General features: G+C 66.3%; 2 protein-coding genes across 2 annotated transcripts; both read left to right on the top strand.

The window, feature by feature from the left end:
• Window positions 1-5,169, top strand: RORC (RAR related orphan receptor C). The gene is made up of 8 exons (XM_041409661.1): window positions 1-242; window positions 881-1,306; window positions 1,796-1,917; window positions 2,365-2,497; window positions 3,275-3,382; window positions 3,455-3,565; window positions 4,221-4,330; window positions 4,869-5,169. The coding sequence occupies exons 1-8, from the start codon at window positions 8-10 to the stop codon at window positions 5,028-5,030; spliced, it is 1,407 nt and encodes a 468-aa protein (XP_041265595.1). The 5' UTR covers window positions 1-7; the 3' UTR covers window positions 5,031-5,169.
• A 575-nt stretch (window positions 5,170-5,744) lies between these two features.
• Window positions 5,745-17,026, top strand: TDRKH (tudor and KH domain containing). Its single transcript, XM_041409662.1, has 11 exons — window positions 5,745-6,259; window positions 7,814-7,920; window positions 8,365-8,563; window positions 9,456-9,595; window positions 9,678-9,948; window positions 11,333-11,520; window positions 13,089-13,261; window positions 13,355-13,419; window positions 14,975-15,126; window positions 16,424-16,492; window positions 16,570-17,026. Exons 1-11 carry the CDS (start codon window positions 6,139-6,141, stop codon window positions 16,672-16,674), a joined length of 1,590 nt encoding a protein of 529 aa, XP_041265596.1. The 5' UTR covers window positions 5,745-6,138; the 3' UTR covers window positions 16,675-17,026.
• The last annotated feature ends 7 nt before the right edge of the window (window positions 17,027-17,033 follow it).

Here is a 17,033-nt window from a genome sequence, read left to right as displayed (position 1 = left end):
GGGGGACATGCGGGATATGGGGACATTGGGACAGGGGGACATGGTGCCGTGGGGTGACACGGGTGACGCTGGTGACACGTGTGACACGGTGCCACCCCAGGGCTTCTTCCGGCGCAGCGAGCGGCGCGGGCCGAGCCTGGCGTGTCACCGCGGGCAGCGCTGCGACATCGACCGCGCCACCCGCACGCGCTGCCAGCACTGCCGCCTGCAGAAGTGCCTGCGCCTCGGAATGTCCCGCGACGGTGTGTGGCACGGGGACACCGCGGGGACACCGCGGGGACAGCGCGGGCACACCGCCATCGGGGGCGGGGACACCGGGGACTGTCCCTGGGGACAGCGCCCTGTGCCCCTGGGGACATCTGGACCCCCCTGGTGACATCTGGAACCGCTGGGGACACCGGGGACTGTCCCTGGGGACACCGGGGACTGTCCCTGTCCCCTGGGGACATCGCCTTGTGACCCTGGGGACAGCTGGAACCCCTGGGGACATCTGGAACCCCTGGGGACATCTGGAACCCCTGGGGACACCGGGGACTGTCCCTGTCCCCTGGGGACACCGCCCAGTGCCCCTGGGGACATCAGTCTGTTACCCTGGGGACAGCTGGAACCCCTGGGGACACTGCCCTGTGCCCCTGGGGACATCTGGAACCCCTGGGGACATCTGGGACCCCTGGGGACACCATCCTGTGCCCCTGGGGACAGCTGTCCCCGCCCCTGGTGTCCCCGCATTTGGGGACACCTGTCCCCCAAAGCTGCAGCCCCCCGCCCCCTCCCTGAGGACCCCTGTCCCCACCCCGGCGCCACCTGTCACCGCCCCGGGGACAGCCCGAGGTGTCCCCGCGCGCGTGTGGCACTCCGGTGTCACCCGCTGTCCCCGCAGCCGTCAAGTTCGGCCGCATGTCCAAGAAGCAGCGGGACCGGCTCCAGGCCGAGGTGCGGGAACAGCTGGAAAAGCGGGAGAAAAACCGGGAACAACACCGGGAACAACACCGGGAACAGCTGGAACAGCTGGAGCACCGGGAACAGCCGGAAAACCGGGAAAATCGGGGGAAATGGGGAAAATTGGAAAAGCGGGAGCAGGAACGGCCGGCCCCGGGGCCACCGCAGCCCCCCCCGGCGGGGCGCTGTCCCCCGCTGTCCCCCGCTGTCGCCGCGGGCTGTCCCAGCAGGGCGTGGCCCGCGGAGGAGGCGACAAGGCGGGGACAGGACGGGGACAGGGCGGGGACAGCGGGGACAGCGGCGACGGGGCCGATCCCTCAGCCCGGTACCGGCGGCGTCCCGGAGTCACCCGCGGGCCTGGAGATCGGTGAGTGGCCCTGGGGACTGTCACCTGCGGGGCTGGCAGTGTCACCTGCGGGGCTGGCGGTGTCACCTGCGGGGCTGTCAGCGTCACCTGCGGGGCTAGCAATGTCACCTGCGGGGCTGGCGGTGTCACCTGTGGGGCCGGCGGTGTCACCTGTTCGGGCACGGCTGGTGACACCTCGGGATGTCACCTGTGATGCTCCATGGTGGTGGCACCGGCTCTGTCACCCGTGGATGCCACCACGCTGGTGACTCCTTACCCACCAAGGCCACACACCGGGCCACCCTCCCTGTCCCCACGCCTGTCCCCAAGCCCTGCATGTCCCCTCAGAGCTGCTGACGCAGTGTCCTGCTGTCACACCGTGCCACCCCAGTGTCCTGCTGTCACACCGTGCCACCCCTGTCCCCTCAGAGCTGCTGACGCAGTGTCCTGCTGTCACACCGCGCCACCCCAGTGTCCTGCTGTCACACCGTGCCACCCCTGTCCCCTCAGAGCTCCTGACACAGAGTGTCCTGCTGTCACACCGCGCCACGTGCCACCCCCGCGCCGAGGACCTCCAGGGCCACCACTGGGTCACCTTCAGCCCCGAGGAGATCCGCGCCTACCAGAGCCAGGTGCGGGCCGGGCGGGGGACGCGGCTGTCCCCAGGGGTGGCGCGGCTGTCCCCAGCGGTGGCGCGGGGGTGACAGCCGCTCTCGCAGCCACCCCTGTCCCCTCAGAGCTGCTGACGCAGTGTCCTGCTGTCACACCGCGCCACCCCAGTGTCCTGCTGTCACACCGTGTCACTCCTGTCCCCTCAGAGCTCCTGACCCAGTGTCCTGCTGTCACACCGTGTCACCTCTGTCCCCTCAGAGCTCCTGACACAGAGTGTCCTGCTGTCACACCGCGCCACGTGCCACCCCCGCGCCGAGGACCTCCAGGGCCACCACTGGGTCACCTTCAGCCCCGAGGAGATCCGCGCCTACCAGAGCCAGGTGCGGGCCGGGCGGGGGACGCGGCTGTCCCCAGGGGTGGCGCGGCTGTCCCCAGCGGTGGCGCGGGGGTGACAGCCGCTCTCGCAGCCCACGGCGGAGATGTGGCAGCGCTGTGCCCGCCGTGTCACCGAGGCCATCGAGCGCGTGGTGGAGTTCGCCAAGCGCCTGCGCGGCTTCCTGCAGCTCAGCCAGCACGACCAGATCGTCCTGCTCAAGGCGGGTACGGCCACCGCGTCCCCGTGTCACTGTCACCAGCCCAGGGCCACCCCGGGCCCTGGTGCACACTCACAGGGACGCCCCGGCCCCTTGTCACCAGCCCCAGGGACACTGTGACCCCTTGTCCCCAGCCCCAGGGCCACCCTGTGCTCTTGTCCCCAGCCCCAGGGTCACCCCATCACATTGTCCCCAGCCCTAAGGACACTCTGTCCCCTTGTCCCCAGCCCCAGGGCCACGACATGTCACTGTCCCCAGCCCCAGGGACACCCCATCACATTGTCACCAGCCCAAGGGCCACCCTGTCGCCTTGTGACATTGTCCCCAGCCCTAGGGACACTCTGTCCCCTTGTCCCCAGCCCCAGGGCTATCCCATCTCCTTGTCTCCAGCTCTAGGGACACCCTGTCCCCTTGTGACAATCCCGCGTGTCCCACGGGGCGGTGACAGTCCCCAAAATCCCCCCCATCCTCCCTGGGGAGGTGACAACCCCGCGTGTCCCACGGGGAGGTGACAGTCCCCAAAATCCCCCCCATCCTCCCTGGGGAGGTGACAACCCCGCGTGTCCCACGGGGAGGTGACAGTCCCCAAAATCCCCCCCATCCTCCCTGGGGAGGTGACAACCCCGCGTGTCCCACGGGGAGGTGACAGTCCCCAAAATCCCCCCCATCCTCCCTGCCGAGGTGACACCGCCCGGGGCCACCACCGCGGCGTCCCCTCCGCACCCCGTGGATGCGGTGGCGGTGTCGCCGGTGCCAGCAGCGCTGTCGCCTGCCGCGGTGCCAGGTGCCATGGAGGTTGTCCTGCTCCGGATGTGTCGCGCCTTGGACGTCGCCACCGGCACGGTCCTGTTCGAGGGCAAACTGGCGGGGCCCGAGCTCTTCCGCTCGCTGGGTAGGGCGGCGACACGGCCGGGGGACGCTCGGGGGACACTTGGGGACAGCGGTGACGCCGGGCTGTCCCCAGGGTGTCCCGAGCTCGTCGCGTCCGTCTTTGACTTCGCGCGGGGGCTGAGCGCGCTGCGCTGCTCCGAGAGCGAGCTGGCGCTGCTGAGCGCGCTGCTGCTGCTCAACGCCGGTCAGCCCTGTCCCCAAATGTCCCCGAGTGTCCCCCCGGCGTCCCCACCCCTTGTCCCGCTCCGTGGTCCCCGCCCCGTGTCCCTCCCCAAACCTCAAACGGGGTTTGTCCCTGAGCGCGGTGGGCGGCGGGGTGTCCCCAAGGTGTCCCCCACAGTGTCCCCAAGGTATTCCCACGCTCGTGCCCCTGTCCCTACGCCCCTGTCCCTGTCCCCACGCCGTGTCCCTGTCCCCACGCCCTGTCCCTGTCCCCACGCCCCTGTCCATGTCCCCATGCCCTGTCACTGTCCCCACGCCGTGTCCCTGTCCCCACACCCCTGTCCCCACGCCGTGTCCGTGTCCCCATGCCCTGTCCCTGTCCCCACACCTGTGTCCCCACACCCCTGTCCCTGTCCCCATGCCCTGTCCGTGTCCCCACACCGTGTCCCTGTCCCCACACCGTGTCCCTGTCCCCACACCCCTGTCCCCATGCCGTGTCCCTGTCCCCACACCCTGTCCGAGTCCCCACGCCATGTCCGTGTCCCCACGCCGTGTCGCTGTCCCCAGGCCGTGTCCCTGTCCCCACGCTGTATCCCTGTCCCCAGGCCCCTGTCCGTGTCCCCACGCCGTGTCCCTGTCCCCACACCCCTGTCCCCACGCCGTGTCGCTGTCCCCAGGCCGGCCGTGGCTGCAGGACCGCCCGCGGGTGGCGCGGCTGCAGGGACAGCTCGATGTCGCCTTCCGGCTCCTGCTGCGCCGGACCCGCCGCGAGGGGCTCCTGGCACGGGTGGGGACACCGGGACACCGGGAGGGGACACGGGGGTCGGGGGTGTCCCTGGGGGTCCTTGGGCATGGAGGGGGGAGGGGGCAGGGCGGGGTTTGGGGACATTGGGGTGACCCTGGCTCGGGGGGTTCCCCGCGCGTGTGTCACGCGTGTCCCCCCCGTGTGTCCCCGCGGTGTCGCAGCCGTGTCCGTGTGGTGACAGCCGTGTCCCCGCGTGTCCTCGGTGTCCCAGCCGTGTCCCCGTGTGTGTCCCCGCGGTGACAGCCGTGTCAGTGTGGTGACAGCCGTGTCCCCACGCGTGTCCCTGGGTGTCCCCCTGTGTGTCCCCGCCGTGACAGCCGTGTCCCCACGCGTGTTCTTGGGTGTCCCCCAGGTGACAGCCGTGTCCCCACGCGTGTCTCTGGGTGTCCCCGCGGTGACAGCCGTGTCCCCACGCGTGTCCTCGGTGTCCCCGCGGTAACAGCCGTGTCCCCACGCGTGTCCCTGGGTGTCCCCGCCGTGTCCCCTCGGTGACAGCCGTGTCCCCGCCGTGTCCCCGCAGCTGCCCGCCCCGGGCCGGTTCCGCGCTCTGTGCTCGCAGCACCTGGAGCAGGTCCAGGCTTTCCGCCGCCTGCACCCCGCGGGGGTCTCGGCCGCCTTCCCCCCGCTCTACCGGGAGCTCTTCGCCCCCGACCCCGCCGATGGCCCCGCAGGGACCCGCTGAGCGCCGCCCGGGGACCACCGGGAGCATCCGTGACCCTGCTGAGCGCGACATCGGGACCGCCGGGATCACCGGGATCGCCGGTATTACCGGGATCACCGGGACCCCCGGCATTACCGGGATCACCGGGACCGCCCCTGCACCTGAGCACAACTGGGGGTGCTCCCACCCCGGCACCTGCCGGGAATGCGGCACCTGGAGGGGACCCGCCACCCACGGGGCCCCGGCACCTGGCGGGGCTGTCCCCCGTGGGTGCCCGGTCCCCGTGGGTGCCCGCTGTCCCCGTGCCCCGCGAGCTGTCGCACGGTCCCCACGCGTTGGCGGGGCTCGGTGGGGCGGCGTTGGAGGGGAATAAAGGCGTTTTTGGGGAGCGCCGGTGTGTCCGTGGGCTCCGTCACGGGGGACACGCGGGGACACCCGGAGCGGCATTAGAGCCCGCCCCGCGCAGCGCTCCGAGCGCCCATAGGCTTCTGTGCCTGTCACTCAAACTAGAAGGCGGGCATTCGTATTTTCTGGCTCTCTGATTGGTTCGCCTCCCTCTACTCGCAGTTGATTGGCTGCTTTATTCCCGTTATTTCCCGCCCCCGCCTGTGGGAGGTCTCGCGGGGATTGGCCGCTGCTCCGCAAGCCGTGATTGGGTGGGATCTGTGCGGGCTGCGCTGTGATTGGCTGGGAGGGGAGGAGCCGCGATGTGATTGGTGGAGGGCGGGAGGAGGCGGGGCCAGCGGCGGGGCGCGGGAGGCGGTGGCGGCACCGGGGCCACACCGGGCCCGAACCGGGGCCGGGCCCGAACCGGGGCTTCTTGTGGTCGGGCCGGGCCGAGCCAGCGCCGCTACTGGGCCGAGGGGCGGTCCCGGCACCTGCAGGTACCGTGAGACCACCGGGGGGCGCGGCCGCGGTGGCTGCGGGGGCTCCGCTGCCGCTGCACCGGGCCCGGGGCCTGCACCTGAGCCGAGCCCGCCGTGAGGGCACGGGTGGGGGGGGACGGCCGGGGAGTCCCCGCGGTGGGGGACGCAGCGCGGCCCGGCCCCACCGGGAGCTGCCGGTGGTCTCTCGGTAACCCCCGGTAAAGCCCCGGTAACGGCGCGGTGAGCCCCGTCCGCAGGCGGCGATGGCGGGACGCGGCTCCGTGCACAGCCTGAGCAGCCTGCAGAAAACCGCCCTGCTCCTGGGCGTCCCGGCCGCGGCCACCGTGCTCTACCTCCTGTACCGGCGCTACCGGGAGAACCGAGGTGGGTGCGGGTCCCGCACCGGGGCCTGGCCTCGCCCCCCCGGTACCCCCGGGAGCTCCCGCGGGCAGGGGGAGCCTGCGGGAGTCGCTTTTCCCCCAGGGAATTCCCTTGTGAGCTCCTCAGGGAGGTCCCTGTCCCTTTGGAACCCTTTGGGGACACCCTGGGGACACTTTGGGGACACCCTGGGGACCCTCTGGGGACCCTTTGGGGACCCTCTGGGGACACTTTGGGGAAGGGGAGGTTTTTGGAGTCACTTTTCGCTCAGGGAATTCCCTTGTGACCTCCCTGTCCCTTTGTGACCCTCTGGGGCCACCTTGGGGACACCCTGGGGACACCTTGGGGACACCCTGGGGACCCTTCAGGGACACCTTGGGAATCCTCTGGGGACACTTTGGGGACACTTTGGGGACTCCCTAGGAAGTGGGGGCCCCTTGGAGTCACTTCTTCCCGCTGGGAATTCCCTTGTGAGCTCCCCAGGGAGGTCCCTGTCCCTTTGGGACTCTTTGGGGACCGTTTGGGGACACCCTGGAGACACCTTGGGGACACTTTGGGGACTCCCTAGGAAGCGGGGGTCCCTTGGAGTCACTTTTCCCGCTGGGAATTCCCTTGTGAAGTCTCCAGCGAGGTTCCTGTCCCTTTGTGACCCTCTGGGGACACCTTGGGGACACTCTGGGGACCCCTCAGGAACACCTTGGGAGCCCTCTGGGGACACCTTGGCGAAACTTTGGGGACACTTTGGGGACCCGAATGGGAAGTGGGGGTCCCTTGGAGTCACTTTTCCCGCTGGGAATTCCCTTGTGAGGTCTCCAGGGAGGTCCCTGTCCCTTTGGGACCCTTTGGGGACACCCTGGGGACACTTTGGGGACACCCTGGGGACACTTTGGGGACACCCTGGGGACACTTTGGGGACACCCTGGGGACACTTTGGGGACACCCTGGGGACACTTTGGGAACACCCTAGGGACACTTTGGGGACGCTTTGGGGACCCCCTTGGAAGCGGAGCCCCCTTGGAGTCCCTTTTCCCGCCGGGAATTCTCTGTTCCCTGTTTGTAACCCCCCTGGGAGGGGTCCCAGTCCCTTCCTGTCCCTTTGGGGACAGGACACTTTGGGGACCCCAATGGGAAGTGGGGGTCCCTTGGAGTCACTTTTCCCACTGCAAATTCCCTTGTGAGGTCCCCAGGGAGGTCCCTGTCCCTTTGGGATCCTTTGGGGACCCCCTGGGGACACTTTGGGGACCCCCTGGGGACACTTTGGGGACCCCCTGGGGACACTTTGGGAACACCCTAGGGACACTTTGGGGACGCTTTGGGGACCCCCTTGGAAGCGGAGCCCCCTTGGAGTCCCTTTTCCCGCCGGGAATTCTCTGTTCCCTGTTTGTAACCCCCCTGGGAGGGGTCCCAGTCCCTTCCTGTCCCTTTGGGGACACCTTTGGGACCCTTTGGGGACACTTTGGGGACACTTTGGGGAGCCCCTGGGAAGCAGAGCCCCCTTGGAGGGGTCCCGGCCCCTCCGTGCCCCCCCGGGACCCAGCCGTGTCCCCGCTGTCCCCTCAGAGGCGCAGGTGACGCTGGTGGCAGACGAGGGGCTGGAGGTGGGGCTCAGGGTGCCCCGCACGGCCCTGAAAGCGCTGATCGGCCGCCGGGGAGCCACCATCAACCAGGTGGGGCAGCTGGGGAACTGGGGGTGCTGGGGAACTGGGGGAACTGGGGGTGCTGGGGAACTGGGGGAACTGGGGGTGCTGAGGGAACTGGGAGAACTGGGGGTGCTGGGGAACTGGGAACACTGGGGGAACTGGGAACACTGGGGGAACTGAGGGAACTGGAAGCAATAGAAGCACCAGAAGCACCGGGTGTGCTGGGGGAACGGGGGGAACTGGGAAGGACTGGAAGAAACGGGACATGCTGGGGGAACTGGTGGAACTGGGGGCACTGGGGGAACAGGGAAACACCTGGAGTACCAGGAGCACTGGGGGAACTGGGAGCACTGGGGGAACTGGGAGTACCGGGGTGCTGGGAGGGACTGGGAGCACTGGAAACACTGGGAGCACTGGGAACTCTGGGAGCACCGGGAGCACCGGGAATGCCGCATCCCCGCTGTCCCGCAGCTGAGGCAGGAGTCGGGAGCCCAGATCGAAGTGGAGGAGGAGGAGGAGGAGGAGGAAGGGGGGCAGTCCCTGGTGCAGATCTCGGGCTCGCCGGGCCAGGTGTGCCGGGCCAGGGCGGCCGTGCTGCGCATCGTGGCCGACAGCGCGCCCGTGGCCGAGCAGCTGCGCGTGCCCCAGCGGGCCGTGGGCAGGATCATTGGTACGGGACACCCCAAAACCCGGGGGGAACGTTCTGTACCTCATGGGGCACCCCAAATCCCCAGGGAACCCAAATCCCAGGGTATTGAACAGCTCCATGTGCCCCAGTGGGCCTTGGGCTGAATCATTGGTACGGGGCACCCCAAAATTGGGGAGGATCCTTATGTATCCCCAAATCCTGCTGGGAACCTTCCATAGCCCCTGGGACCCCCCCAAATCCCAAGGGAACCCCAAACCCCAGGGTACCAAGCACCTGTGTGTTCCCCAGCAGTGAACAGGCTGTGGGCAGGATCATCGGTACAGGGCACCCCAAAACCTGCAGGGAACCTTCCATAGCCCCTGGGACCCCCCAAATCCCAAGGGAACCCCAAATCCCAGTGTGCTGAACAGCTCCATGTGCCCCAGCGGGCCGTGGGCAGGATCATCGGTACGGGGCACCCCAAAACCCAGGGGGAACCCTCCATAGTCACTGGGACACCCCAAATCCTTGGGGAACCCCAAATCCCAGAGTACCAAGCACCTGGGAACACTGTGTGTTCCCCAGCAGTGAACAGGCTGTGGGCAGGATCATCGGTACAGGGCACCCCAAAACCTGCAGGGAACCTTCCATAGCCCCTGGGACCCCCCAGATCCTTGGGGAACCCCAAATCCCAGGGTATTGAACAGCTCCATGTGCCCCAGCGGGCCATGGGCAGGATCATCGGTACGGGGCACCCCAAAACCTGCAGGGAACCTTCCATAGCCACAGGGACCCCCCCAAATCCCGGTGCAACCCCATTCCCAAACTCCCTTCCCTCCCCCAGCCCTCACTCCCTTTGAGAACCCCCCCCGAACCCCCTCTCCCCGCTGCTCACGCCCCCCGGTTCCCCTCCGGGACGCTCCGGTGCCCTCAGGCCGCGGCGGGGAGACGGTCCGGGCCATCTGCCGGAGCTCGGGGGCTCGCGTGGAGTGCGGCCACGAGCCCGACGCCAGCCTGGCCCCGCTGCGCATCATCCGCCTGCTGGGGACGCGCAAAGAGGTGGAGGCGGCCAAGGTGAGCTGGGCTTAACCCCCGCCTTGAGCCCGGTTTAACCCACCCCGGGAGCCTCCTCATCCTCACCCGGTGCCGCCGGCAGAAGCTGATCATGGAGAAGCTGTCGGAGGACAAAGCGTTCCGCCGGGAGCTGGCGCAGGCGGCGGCCGCGCGGTGCCCGCGGAAGCAGCCCCTGGGCAGCCGCCGGGAGCCGCCGGCACCGCCCGCCGCTCCTCCCGGGAGCCCCGGCGGTTGGCAGGAGTGCTGGGATGTGGATTGGGCACCGGCGGCCGGCACGGAAACGGCGGCGGGGACGGAGACGGGCGCGGAGCCCGGGGATGGCAGCGAGGAGCCGCCCGTGGCCAAGTTCGAGGGTGAGAGCGGCGCTGGGGTGGTTCCCGCTGGGAGCCGCGGGTGGGGATGGATTTCCTGGGAATTTCGGGATCTGGGGAGGGTTTGGTGGGGTTTCAAGGTTCCCCTGGGCCGTGGATGTCCCAGTGGTGTTTTGGGTGGGTTTTGAAGGGATTTGGGGTGGGTTTCAGTGGATTTCACTGATTTCGGGGTTCCAACATGCCGTGGCTGTCCTGGTGGGATTTCAGGTGGTTTCGGGGTAGATTTCAGGTAGATCTCGGTGGATTTGGGGTAGATTTCAGTGGATTTGGGGTGGATTTGGGTAGATTTCAGGTAGATTTCAGTGGCTTTTGGGTAGATTTCAGGTGGATTTTGGGTAGATTCCAGTGGATTTTGGGTGGATTTCAGGTGGATTTCAGTGGCTTTTGGGTGGATTTTGGGTAGATTTCAGTGGCTTTGGGGTGGATTTCAGTGGATTTGAGGTAGATCTCAGTGGATTTTGTGTGGATTTCAGTGCATTTTGGGTGGATTTCAGTGCATTTTGGATGGATTTCAGTGGATTTGGGGTAGATTTCAGTGTATTTGGGGTGGATTTTGGGTAGATTTCAGTGGATTTCAGGTGGATTTTGGGTGGATTTCAGTGCATTTTGGGTAGATTTCAGTGGATTTTGGGTAGATTTCAGTGGCTTTGGGGTGGATTTCAGTGGATTTGGAGTAGATTTCAGTGGATTTTGGGTGGATTTTGGGTAGATTACAGTGGATTTCAGTGCATTTTGGGTAGATTTCTGTGGATTTGAGGTAGATCTCAGTGGATTTTGTGTGGATTTCAGTGCATTTCGGGTGGATTTCAGTGCATTTTGGATGGATTTCAGTGGATTTGGGGTAGATTTCAGTGTATTTGGGGTGGATTTTGGGTAGATTTCAGTGGATTTCAGGTGGATTTTGGGTGGATTTCAGTGCATTTTGGGTAGATTTCAGTGGATTTTGGGTGGATTTTGGGTAGATTACAGTGGATTTCAGTGCATTTTGGGTAGATTTCTGTGGATTTGAGGTAGATCTCAGTGGATTTTGGGTGGATTTCAGTGCATTTTGGGTAGATTTCAGTGGATTTTGGGGAGATTTCAGTGGCTTTGGGGTGGATTTCAGTGGATTTGGAGTAGATTTCAGTGGATTTTGGGTGGATTTTGGGTAGATTACAGTGGATTTCAGTGCATTTTGGGTAGATTTCTGTGGATTTGAGGTAGATCTCAGTGGATTTTGGGTGGATTTCAGTGCATTTTGGGTAGATTTCTGTGGATTTGAGGTAGATCTCAGTGGATTTTGGGTGGATTTCAGTGCATTTTGGGTAGATTTCTGTGGATTTGAGGTAGATCTCAGTGGATTTCCCCGCTCTGGGGGCTCCCACAGTGCCCAGCCCGGATTTCAGCTTCCCTGCTGACGAGCACCTGGACGTTTACGTGTCGGCGGCCGAGAGCCCCGGGCACTTCTGGATCCAACTGCTGGGCACTCGCAGCCTGCAGCTGGACAAACTGACAGCTGAGATGGGCCACTTCTACCAGAGCAGCCCCCCCGTGAGTCCCCTGTGTCCCCTCGGTGTCACCTGTGTCCTCCCAGTGTCCCCTCTGTCCCATTTGTGTCCCCTCTTGTGTCCCATCTGTGTCCCAACACTGGGCAAGTTCGTGGCCAAGGTAGGGCAATTCTACCAGAGCAGCCCCCCCGTGAGTCCCTGCTGTCCCCTGTGTCCCCTCAGTGTCCCCTCAGTGTCCCCTGGTGTCCCAGCATTGTCCCCCACCCTGTCCCCACTATGTCCCAGCGCTGTCCCCTATCCTGTGTCCCCCTCCCCATCCTGTGTCCCCTCCTGTCCCAGCACTGTCCCATGATACCCCCCTGACTGTCTCCATGTCCCCTCCCATCCCAACATTGTCCCCTCATGTCCCTCCCGTGTCCCCTGACTGTCCCAGCACTGTCCCCTTGTGTCCCTCCCGGGTCCCCTGATTGTCTCCATGTCCCTGCTGCCCCAGCACTGTCCCCACCGTGTCCCTTCCCCCCATCCCATGTCCCTGCTGTCTCAGGACTGTCCCCACCATATCCCTTACCCCCTGTCCCCATGTCCCTGCTGTCCCAGCACTGTCCCCTTGTGTCCCTCCCGTGTCCCCTGACTGTCCCAGCACTGTCCCCACCATGTCCCTTACCCCCTGTCCCCATGTCCCTGCTGTCCCAGCACTGTCCCCTTGTGTCCCTCCCGTGTCCCCTGATTGTCTCCATGTCCCTGCTGCCCCAGCACTGTCCCCACCGTGTCCCTTACCCCCATCCCATGTCCCTGCTGTCTCAGCACTGTCCCCACCATATCCCTTACCCCCTGTCCCCATGTCCCCTCCTATCCCAGCACTGTCCCCTCGTGTCCCTCCCATGTCCCCCTCCTGTCCCAGCACTGTCCCCATGTCCTCTCCTGTCCCAGCACTGTCCCCACATCCCTGCTGTCTCAGCACTGTCCCCTCGTGTCACTCCCATGTCCCCTCCCGTCCCAGCACTGTCCCCATCACCTCCCTTACCCCCTGTCCCCCTGTCCCTGCTGCCCCAGCACCGTCCCCTCATGTCCCTCCCGCGTCCCCTGCTGTCCCAGCACTGTCCGCATGTCCCCTCATGTCCCAACACTGTCCCATGTGACAGGGCCGTGTGCTGAGATGGGCCACTCATGTCCCCCCTGACTGTCCCCATGTCCCCTCATGTCCCAACACTGTCCCATGTGACAGGGCCGTGTGCTGAGATGGGCCACTCATGTCCCCCCTGACTGTCCCCATGTCCCCTCCCATCCCAGCACTGTCCCCACCACGTCCCTTACCACCTGTCCCTGCTGCCCCAGCACCGTCCCCTCGCGTCCCCCCCCGTGTCCCCTGACCGTCCCCGTGTCCCCAGGTGCCACCCCCGTCCGTCCATGCCGGGGCCATCGTGGCCGCTCCGTACCTGGACGATGGCGAGTGGTACCGGGCGCGTGTCCTGGGGACGCTGGACAACGGCCACCTGGACCTGTACTACGTGGACTTTGGGGACAACCTCCCATCCCAGCACTGTCCCCACCACGTCCCTTACCACCTGTCCCTGCTGCCCCTGCACCGTCCCCTCGCGTCCCCCCCGTGTCCCCTGACCGTCCCCGTGTCCCCAGGTGCCACCCCCGTCCGTCCATGCCGGGGCCATCGTGGCCGCTCCGTACCTGGACGATGGCGAGTGGTACCGGGCGCGTGTCCTGGGGACGCTGGACAACGGCCACCTGGACCTGTACTACGTGGACTTTGGGGACAACGGCCAGGCCCCCCCCGAGGCTCTGCGGGCCCTCAGGTGTGGCAGGGAGGTGACATTGCCGGGATGATGTCCCCGTCCCCTGGGATAATGGCGCTGTCCCCAGGGAGTGCCCTCACCGTGTCCTTGCAGGAGCGACTTCCTGAGCCTGCCCTTCCAGGCCATCGAGTGCAGCCTGGCCGGGATTGTCCCCAACGGTGAGCGGGGAGGGACAGCCCTGTCACCTGCTGGGGTGGGACATGGCTCTGTCACCCACTGGGGTGGCACACGGCCCTGTCACTGCTGGGGCGGGACAGCCCTGTCACCTGCTGGGGGAGGGCCAGCCCTGTCACTGCTGGGGCGGGACAGCCCTGTCACCTGCTGGGGGAGGGCCAGCCCTGTCACTGCTGGGGCGGGACAGCCCTGTCACCTGCTGGGGGAGGGACAGCCCTGTCACTGCTGGGGGATGGCACAGCCCTGTCACTGCTGGGGGAGGGACAGCTCTGTCACTGCTGGGGTGGCACACGGCCCTGTCACTGCTGGGGTAGGACATGGCTCTGTCACCTGCTGGGGGTGGCACATGACCCATGTCACTGCTGTCCTAGTGTGTCTGGTGTCCTGATGTCACCGTTGTCCCTGGTGTGCACTGCTGGGGTGGGACATGGCCCTGTCACCTGCTGGGGTGGGACAGCCCTGTGACTGCTGGGGGTGGCACACGGCCCTGTCACTGCTGGGGTAGGACATGGCTCTGTCACCTGCTGGGGGTGGCACATGACCCTGTCCCCTCCTGGGGTGGCACATGACCCATGTCACTGCTGTCCTAGTGTGTCTGGTGTCCTGATGTCACCGTTGTCCCTGGTGTGTCCTGGTGTGACCAGTGTCCCAGTGTGTAACCGCTGTCTCGGTGTCACCACTGTCCTGCAGTCCCAGTGTGTCCAGTATCCTGGTGTCACCCCTGTCCCCAGTGTGTCCCCGCAGGTGGCTCGTGGCCCCAGGCAGCCCTACAGGAGTTCGAGCAGCTGTGCTGTCCCCGTGTCACTGTCCCCATGTCCCCATGTCCCCGCAGGTGGCACGTGGCCCGAGACGGCCCTGCAGGAGTTCGAGCAGCTCCCCTGTCCCCGTGTCACTGTCCCCATGTCACTGTCCCCATGTCCCCGTGTCCCCGCAGGTGGCTCGTGGCCCGAGGCAGCCGTGCAGGAGTTCGAGCGGCTGTCCTGTCCCTGTCCCTGTGTCCCTGTCCCTGTGTCCCTGTCCCTGTGTCCCTGTCCCTGTGTCCCTGTCCCTGTGTCCCTGTCCCTGTGTCCCTGTCCCTGTGTCCCTGTCCCTGTGTCCCTGTCCCTGTGTCCCTGTCCCTGTGTCCCTGTCCCTGTGTCCCTGTCCCTGTGTCCCTGTCCCTGTGTCCCTGTCCCTGTGTCCCTGTCCCTGTGTCCCTGTCCCTGTGTCCCTGTCCCTGTGTCCCTGTCCCTGTGTCCCTGTCCCTGTGTCCCTGTCCCTGTGTCCCTGTCCCTGTGTCCCTGTCCCTGTGTCCCTGTCCCTGTGTCCCTGTCCCTGTGTCCCTGTCCCCGTGTCCCCGCAGGTGGCACGTGGCCCGAGGCGGCCGTGCAGGAGTTCGAGCGCTGTGCTGTCCCTGTCCCTGTGTCATGTCCCCATGTCCCCACAGGTGGCACCTGGCCCGAGGCGGCCGTGCAGGAGTTCGAGCGCTGTGCTGTCCCTGTCCCTGTGTCCCTGTCCCTGTGTCCCTGTCCCTGTGTCACTGTCCCCGTGTCCCCACAGGTGGCACGTGGCCCGAGGCGGCCGTGCAGGAGTTCGAGCGGCTCACGGGCTGCGCTCGGTGGTGCCCGTTGGTGGCGCGGATCTGCAGCTACGGCCCTGCCAGGACCTGCCCGCGGCCCCGCCTGCGCCTCTTCGCACAGCGGCACGGCCAGGTGCGCCGGCGGCCGCCAGGGCCACCAGGGTCACCAGAGCTGTCCCCAGGGCCACCACGGCTGTCCCCAGGGCCACCAGGGTTACCACAGCTGTCCCCAGGGCCACCAGGGTCACCACAGCTGTCCCCAAGTGTCCCCAGGGCCACCAGCTGTCCCTCGGGTCACCACAGCTGTCCCCAGGGTCACCACAGCTGTCCCCAGGGTGATCACAACTGTCCCCAGGGTCACCAGAACTGTCCCCAGGGCTGCCAGGGCCACCAGAGCTGTCCCCAAGTGTCCCCAGGGTCACCAGAGCTGTCCCCAATCACCACAACTATCCCCAGGTGTCCCCAGGGCCACCACAGCTGTCCCCAGGGTCATCACAGCTGTCCCCAAGTGTCCCCAGGGGCACCACAGCTGTCCCCAGGGTCATCACAGCTGTCCCCAAGTGTCCCCAGGGGCACCACAGCTGTCCCCAGGGTCACCAGAACTGTCCCCAGGGCCACCAGGGTCACCACGGCTGTCCCCAGGGCCACCACAGCTGTCCCCAGGGTCATCACAGCTGTCCCCAAGTGTCCCCAGGGTCACCACAGCTGTCCCCAGGGCCACCAGAACTGTCCCCAAGTGTCCCCAGGGTCACCACAACTGTCCCTAGGGTCACCAGAACTGTCCTAACGTGTCCCCAGGGTCACCAGAACTGTCCCAAGTGTCCCCACAGCTGTCCCCAGGTATCCCCATTCCTGGTGTTCCCAGTGACACAGACACATGTGTCCCCAGCATCCCCAGAACTGTCCCCAAGTGTCCCCACAGCTGTCCCCAAGTGTCCCTGTTCCTGGTGCTCCCTGTGCCACAGCCAGCTGTGTCCCCAGCTGTCCCCTCACCGCAATTCCCGCCATTCCCTGTCCCACTCCGGTGTCCCCTGTCCCCTGTCCCTGTCCCCACTCCAGTGTCCCCTGTCCCCATTCCCTGTCCCCACTCCGGTGTCCCCTGGAGCCTGGACGTTGGAGCGGAGCTGGTGCGTTTGGGCTACGCGTGTCCCTGTTCCTGGTGCTCCCTGTGCCACAGCCAGCTGTGTCCCCAGCTGTCCCCTCACCGCAATTCCCGCCATTCCCTGTCCCCACTCCCGTGTCCCTTGTCCCTGTCCCCACTCCGGTGTCCCCTGTCCCTGTCCCCACTCCGGTGTCCCCTGTCCCCTGTCCCTGTCCCCACTCCAGTGTCCCCTGTCCCCATTCCCTGTCCCCACTCCGGTGTCCCCTGTCCCTGTCCCACTCCGGTGTCCCCTGTCCCCATTCCCTGTCCCACTCCGGTGTCCCCGCAGAGCCTGGACGTTGGAGCGGAGCTGGTGCGTTTGGGCTACGCCGTGCCCGGGCCCCCGGAGGAGCCCCCGGTGAGCTGCTCCCGGTGTCCCCTTGTCCCCTCCCGGTGTCCCCTCCCGGAAGGGCTCATCCCGCTCTTCCCGGGCAGGACAATCTCGGCTGCGCCTCCATCCCGAGCCCGCCGGAGCCCGGTGACAGCCCCGGGACCCCGTCCTGCCTCAGCCTGCCCGGTGAGCCCGGCCCGTCCCGGTGACACCGTGCCGGTGACACTTCCCGGTGTGTCCCTGCCCCGGGAATGGTGTCGGGACCCCCGTGCCCGGTGCCACCGGGAGCCGCTCCCGGTGCCACCCTTGAGTCGCCCGCTCCCGGTGACCCCATCCCGGTGACCGGAGCGGCTCCCGGTGCCACCACCGAGTGCAATCCGGAGCCCTCCGGGAGGCCGGACCGACAAATCGCGGGGATCTCCGCTTGTGCCTCTTGTCGGTATACGACACGCCGGGGCCGAGGGCCGGCGATGCCCCTTCCGTTACCGGGAGTTCCCGGTTCCCTCGCCTTGTTTTGCTGTTCCGTTGCACTAATTGTGGTTCTGGGTTAATAAAGTTGAAGGTTTCT

The sequence above is a fragment of the Onychostruthus taczanowskii genome, unplaced genomic scaffold, assembly GCF_017590055.1.
Source record: "Onychostruthus taczanowskii isolate IOZ18803 unplaced genomic scaffold, ASM1759005v1 scaffold304, whole genome shotgun sequence".
Lineage (NCBI taxonomy): Eukaryota > Metazoa > Chordata > Aves > Passeriformes > Passeridae > Onychostruthus > Onychostruthus taczanowskii.
Note: the sequence above shows the minus strand (reverse complement) of the source record. Positions and strands in the feature narration are given on the sequence as shown.

What these genes read in the sequence shown, in the direction of transcription:
- RORC (XM_041409661.1), top strand. Translation starts at nt 8, where the DNA reads ATGCGGGATATGGGGACATTGGGACAGGGGGACATGGTGCCGTGGGGT. An exon ending in ACCCGCGGGCCTGGAGATCG is followed by an intron (nt 1,307 to 1,795) that starts GTGAGTGGCCCT and finishes CTGTCCCCTCAG; the next exon opens with AGCTCCTGACACAGAGTGTC. An exon ending in TCCGCGCCTACCAGAGCCAG is followed by an intron (nt 1,918 to 2,364) that starts GTGCGGGCCGGG and finishes CCGCTCTCGCAG; the next exon opens with CCCACGGCGGAGATGTGGCA.
- TDRKH (XM_041409662.1), top strand. Translation starts at nt 6,139, where the DNA reads ATGGCGGGACGCGGCTCCGTGCACAGCCTGAGCAGCCTGCAGAAAACC. An exon ending in GGCCGTGGGCAGGATCATTG is followed by an intron (nt 8,564 to 9,455) that starts GTACGGGACACC and finishes CGGTGCCCTCAG; the next exon opens with GCCGCGGCGGGGAGACGGTC. An exon ending in GGCCGGGATTGTCCCCAACG is followed by an intron (nt 13,420 to 14,974) that starts GTGAGCGGGGAG and finishes GTGTCCCCACAG; the next exon opens with GTGGCACGTGGCCCGAGGCG.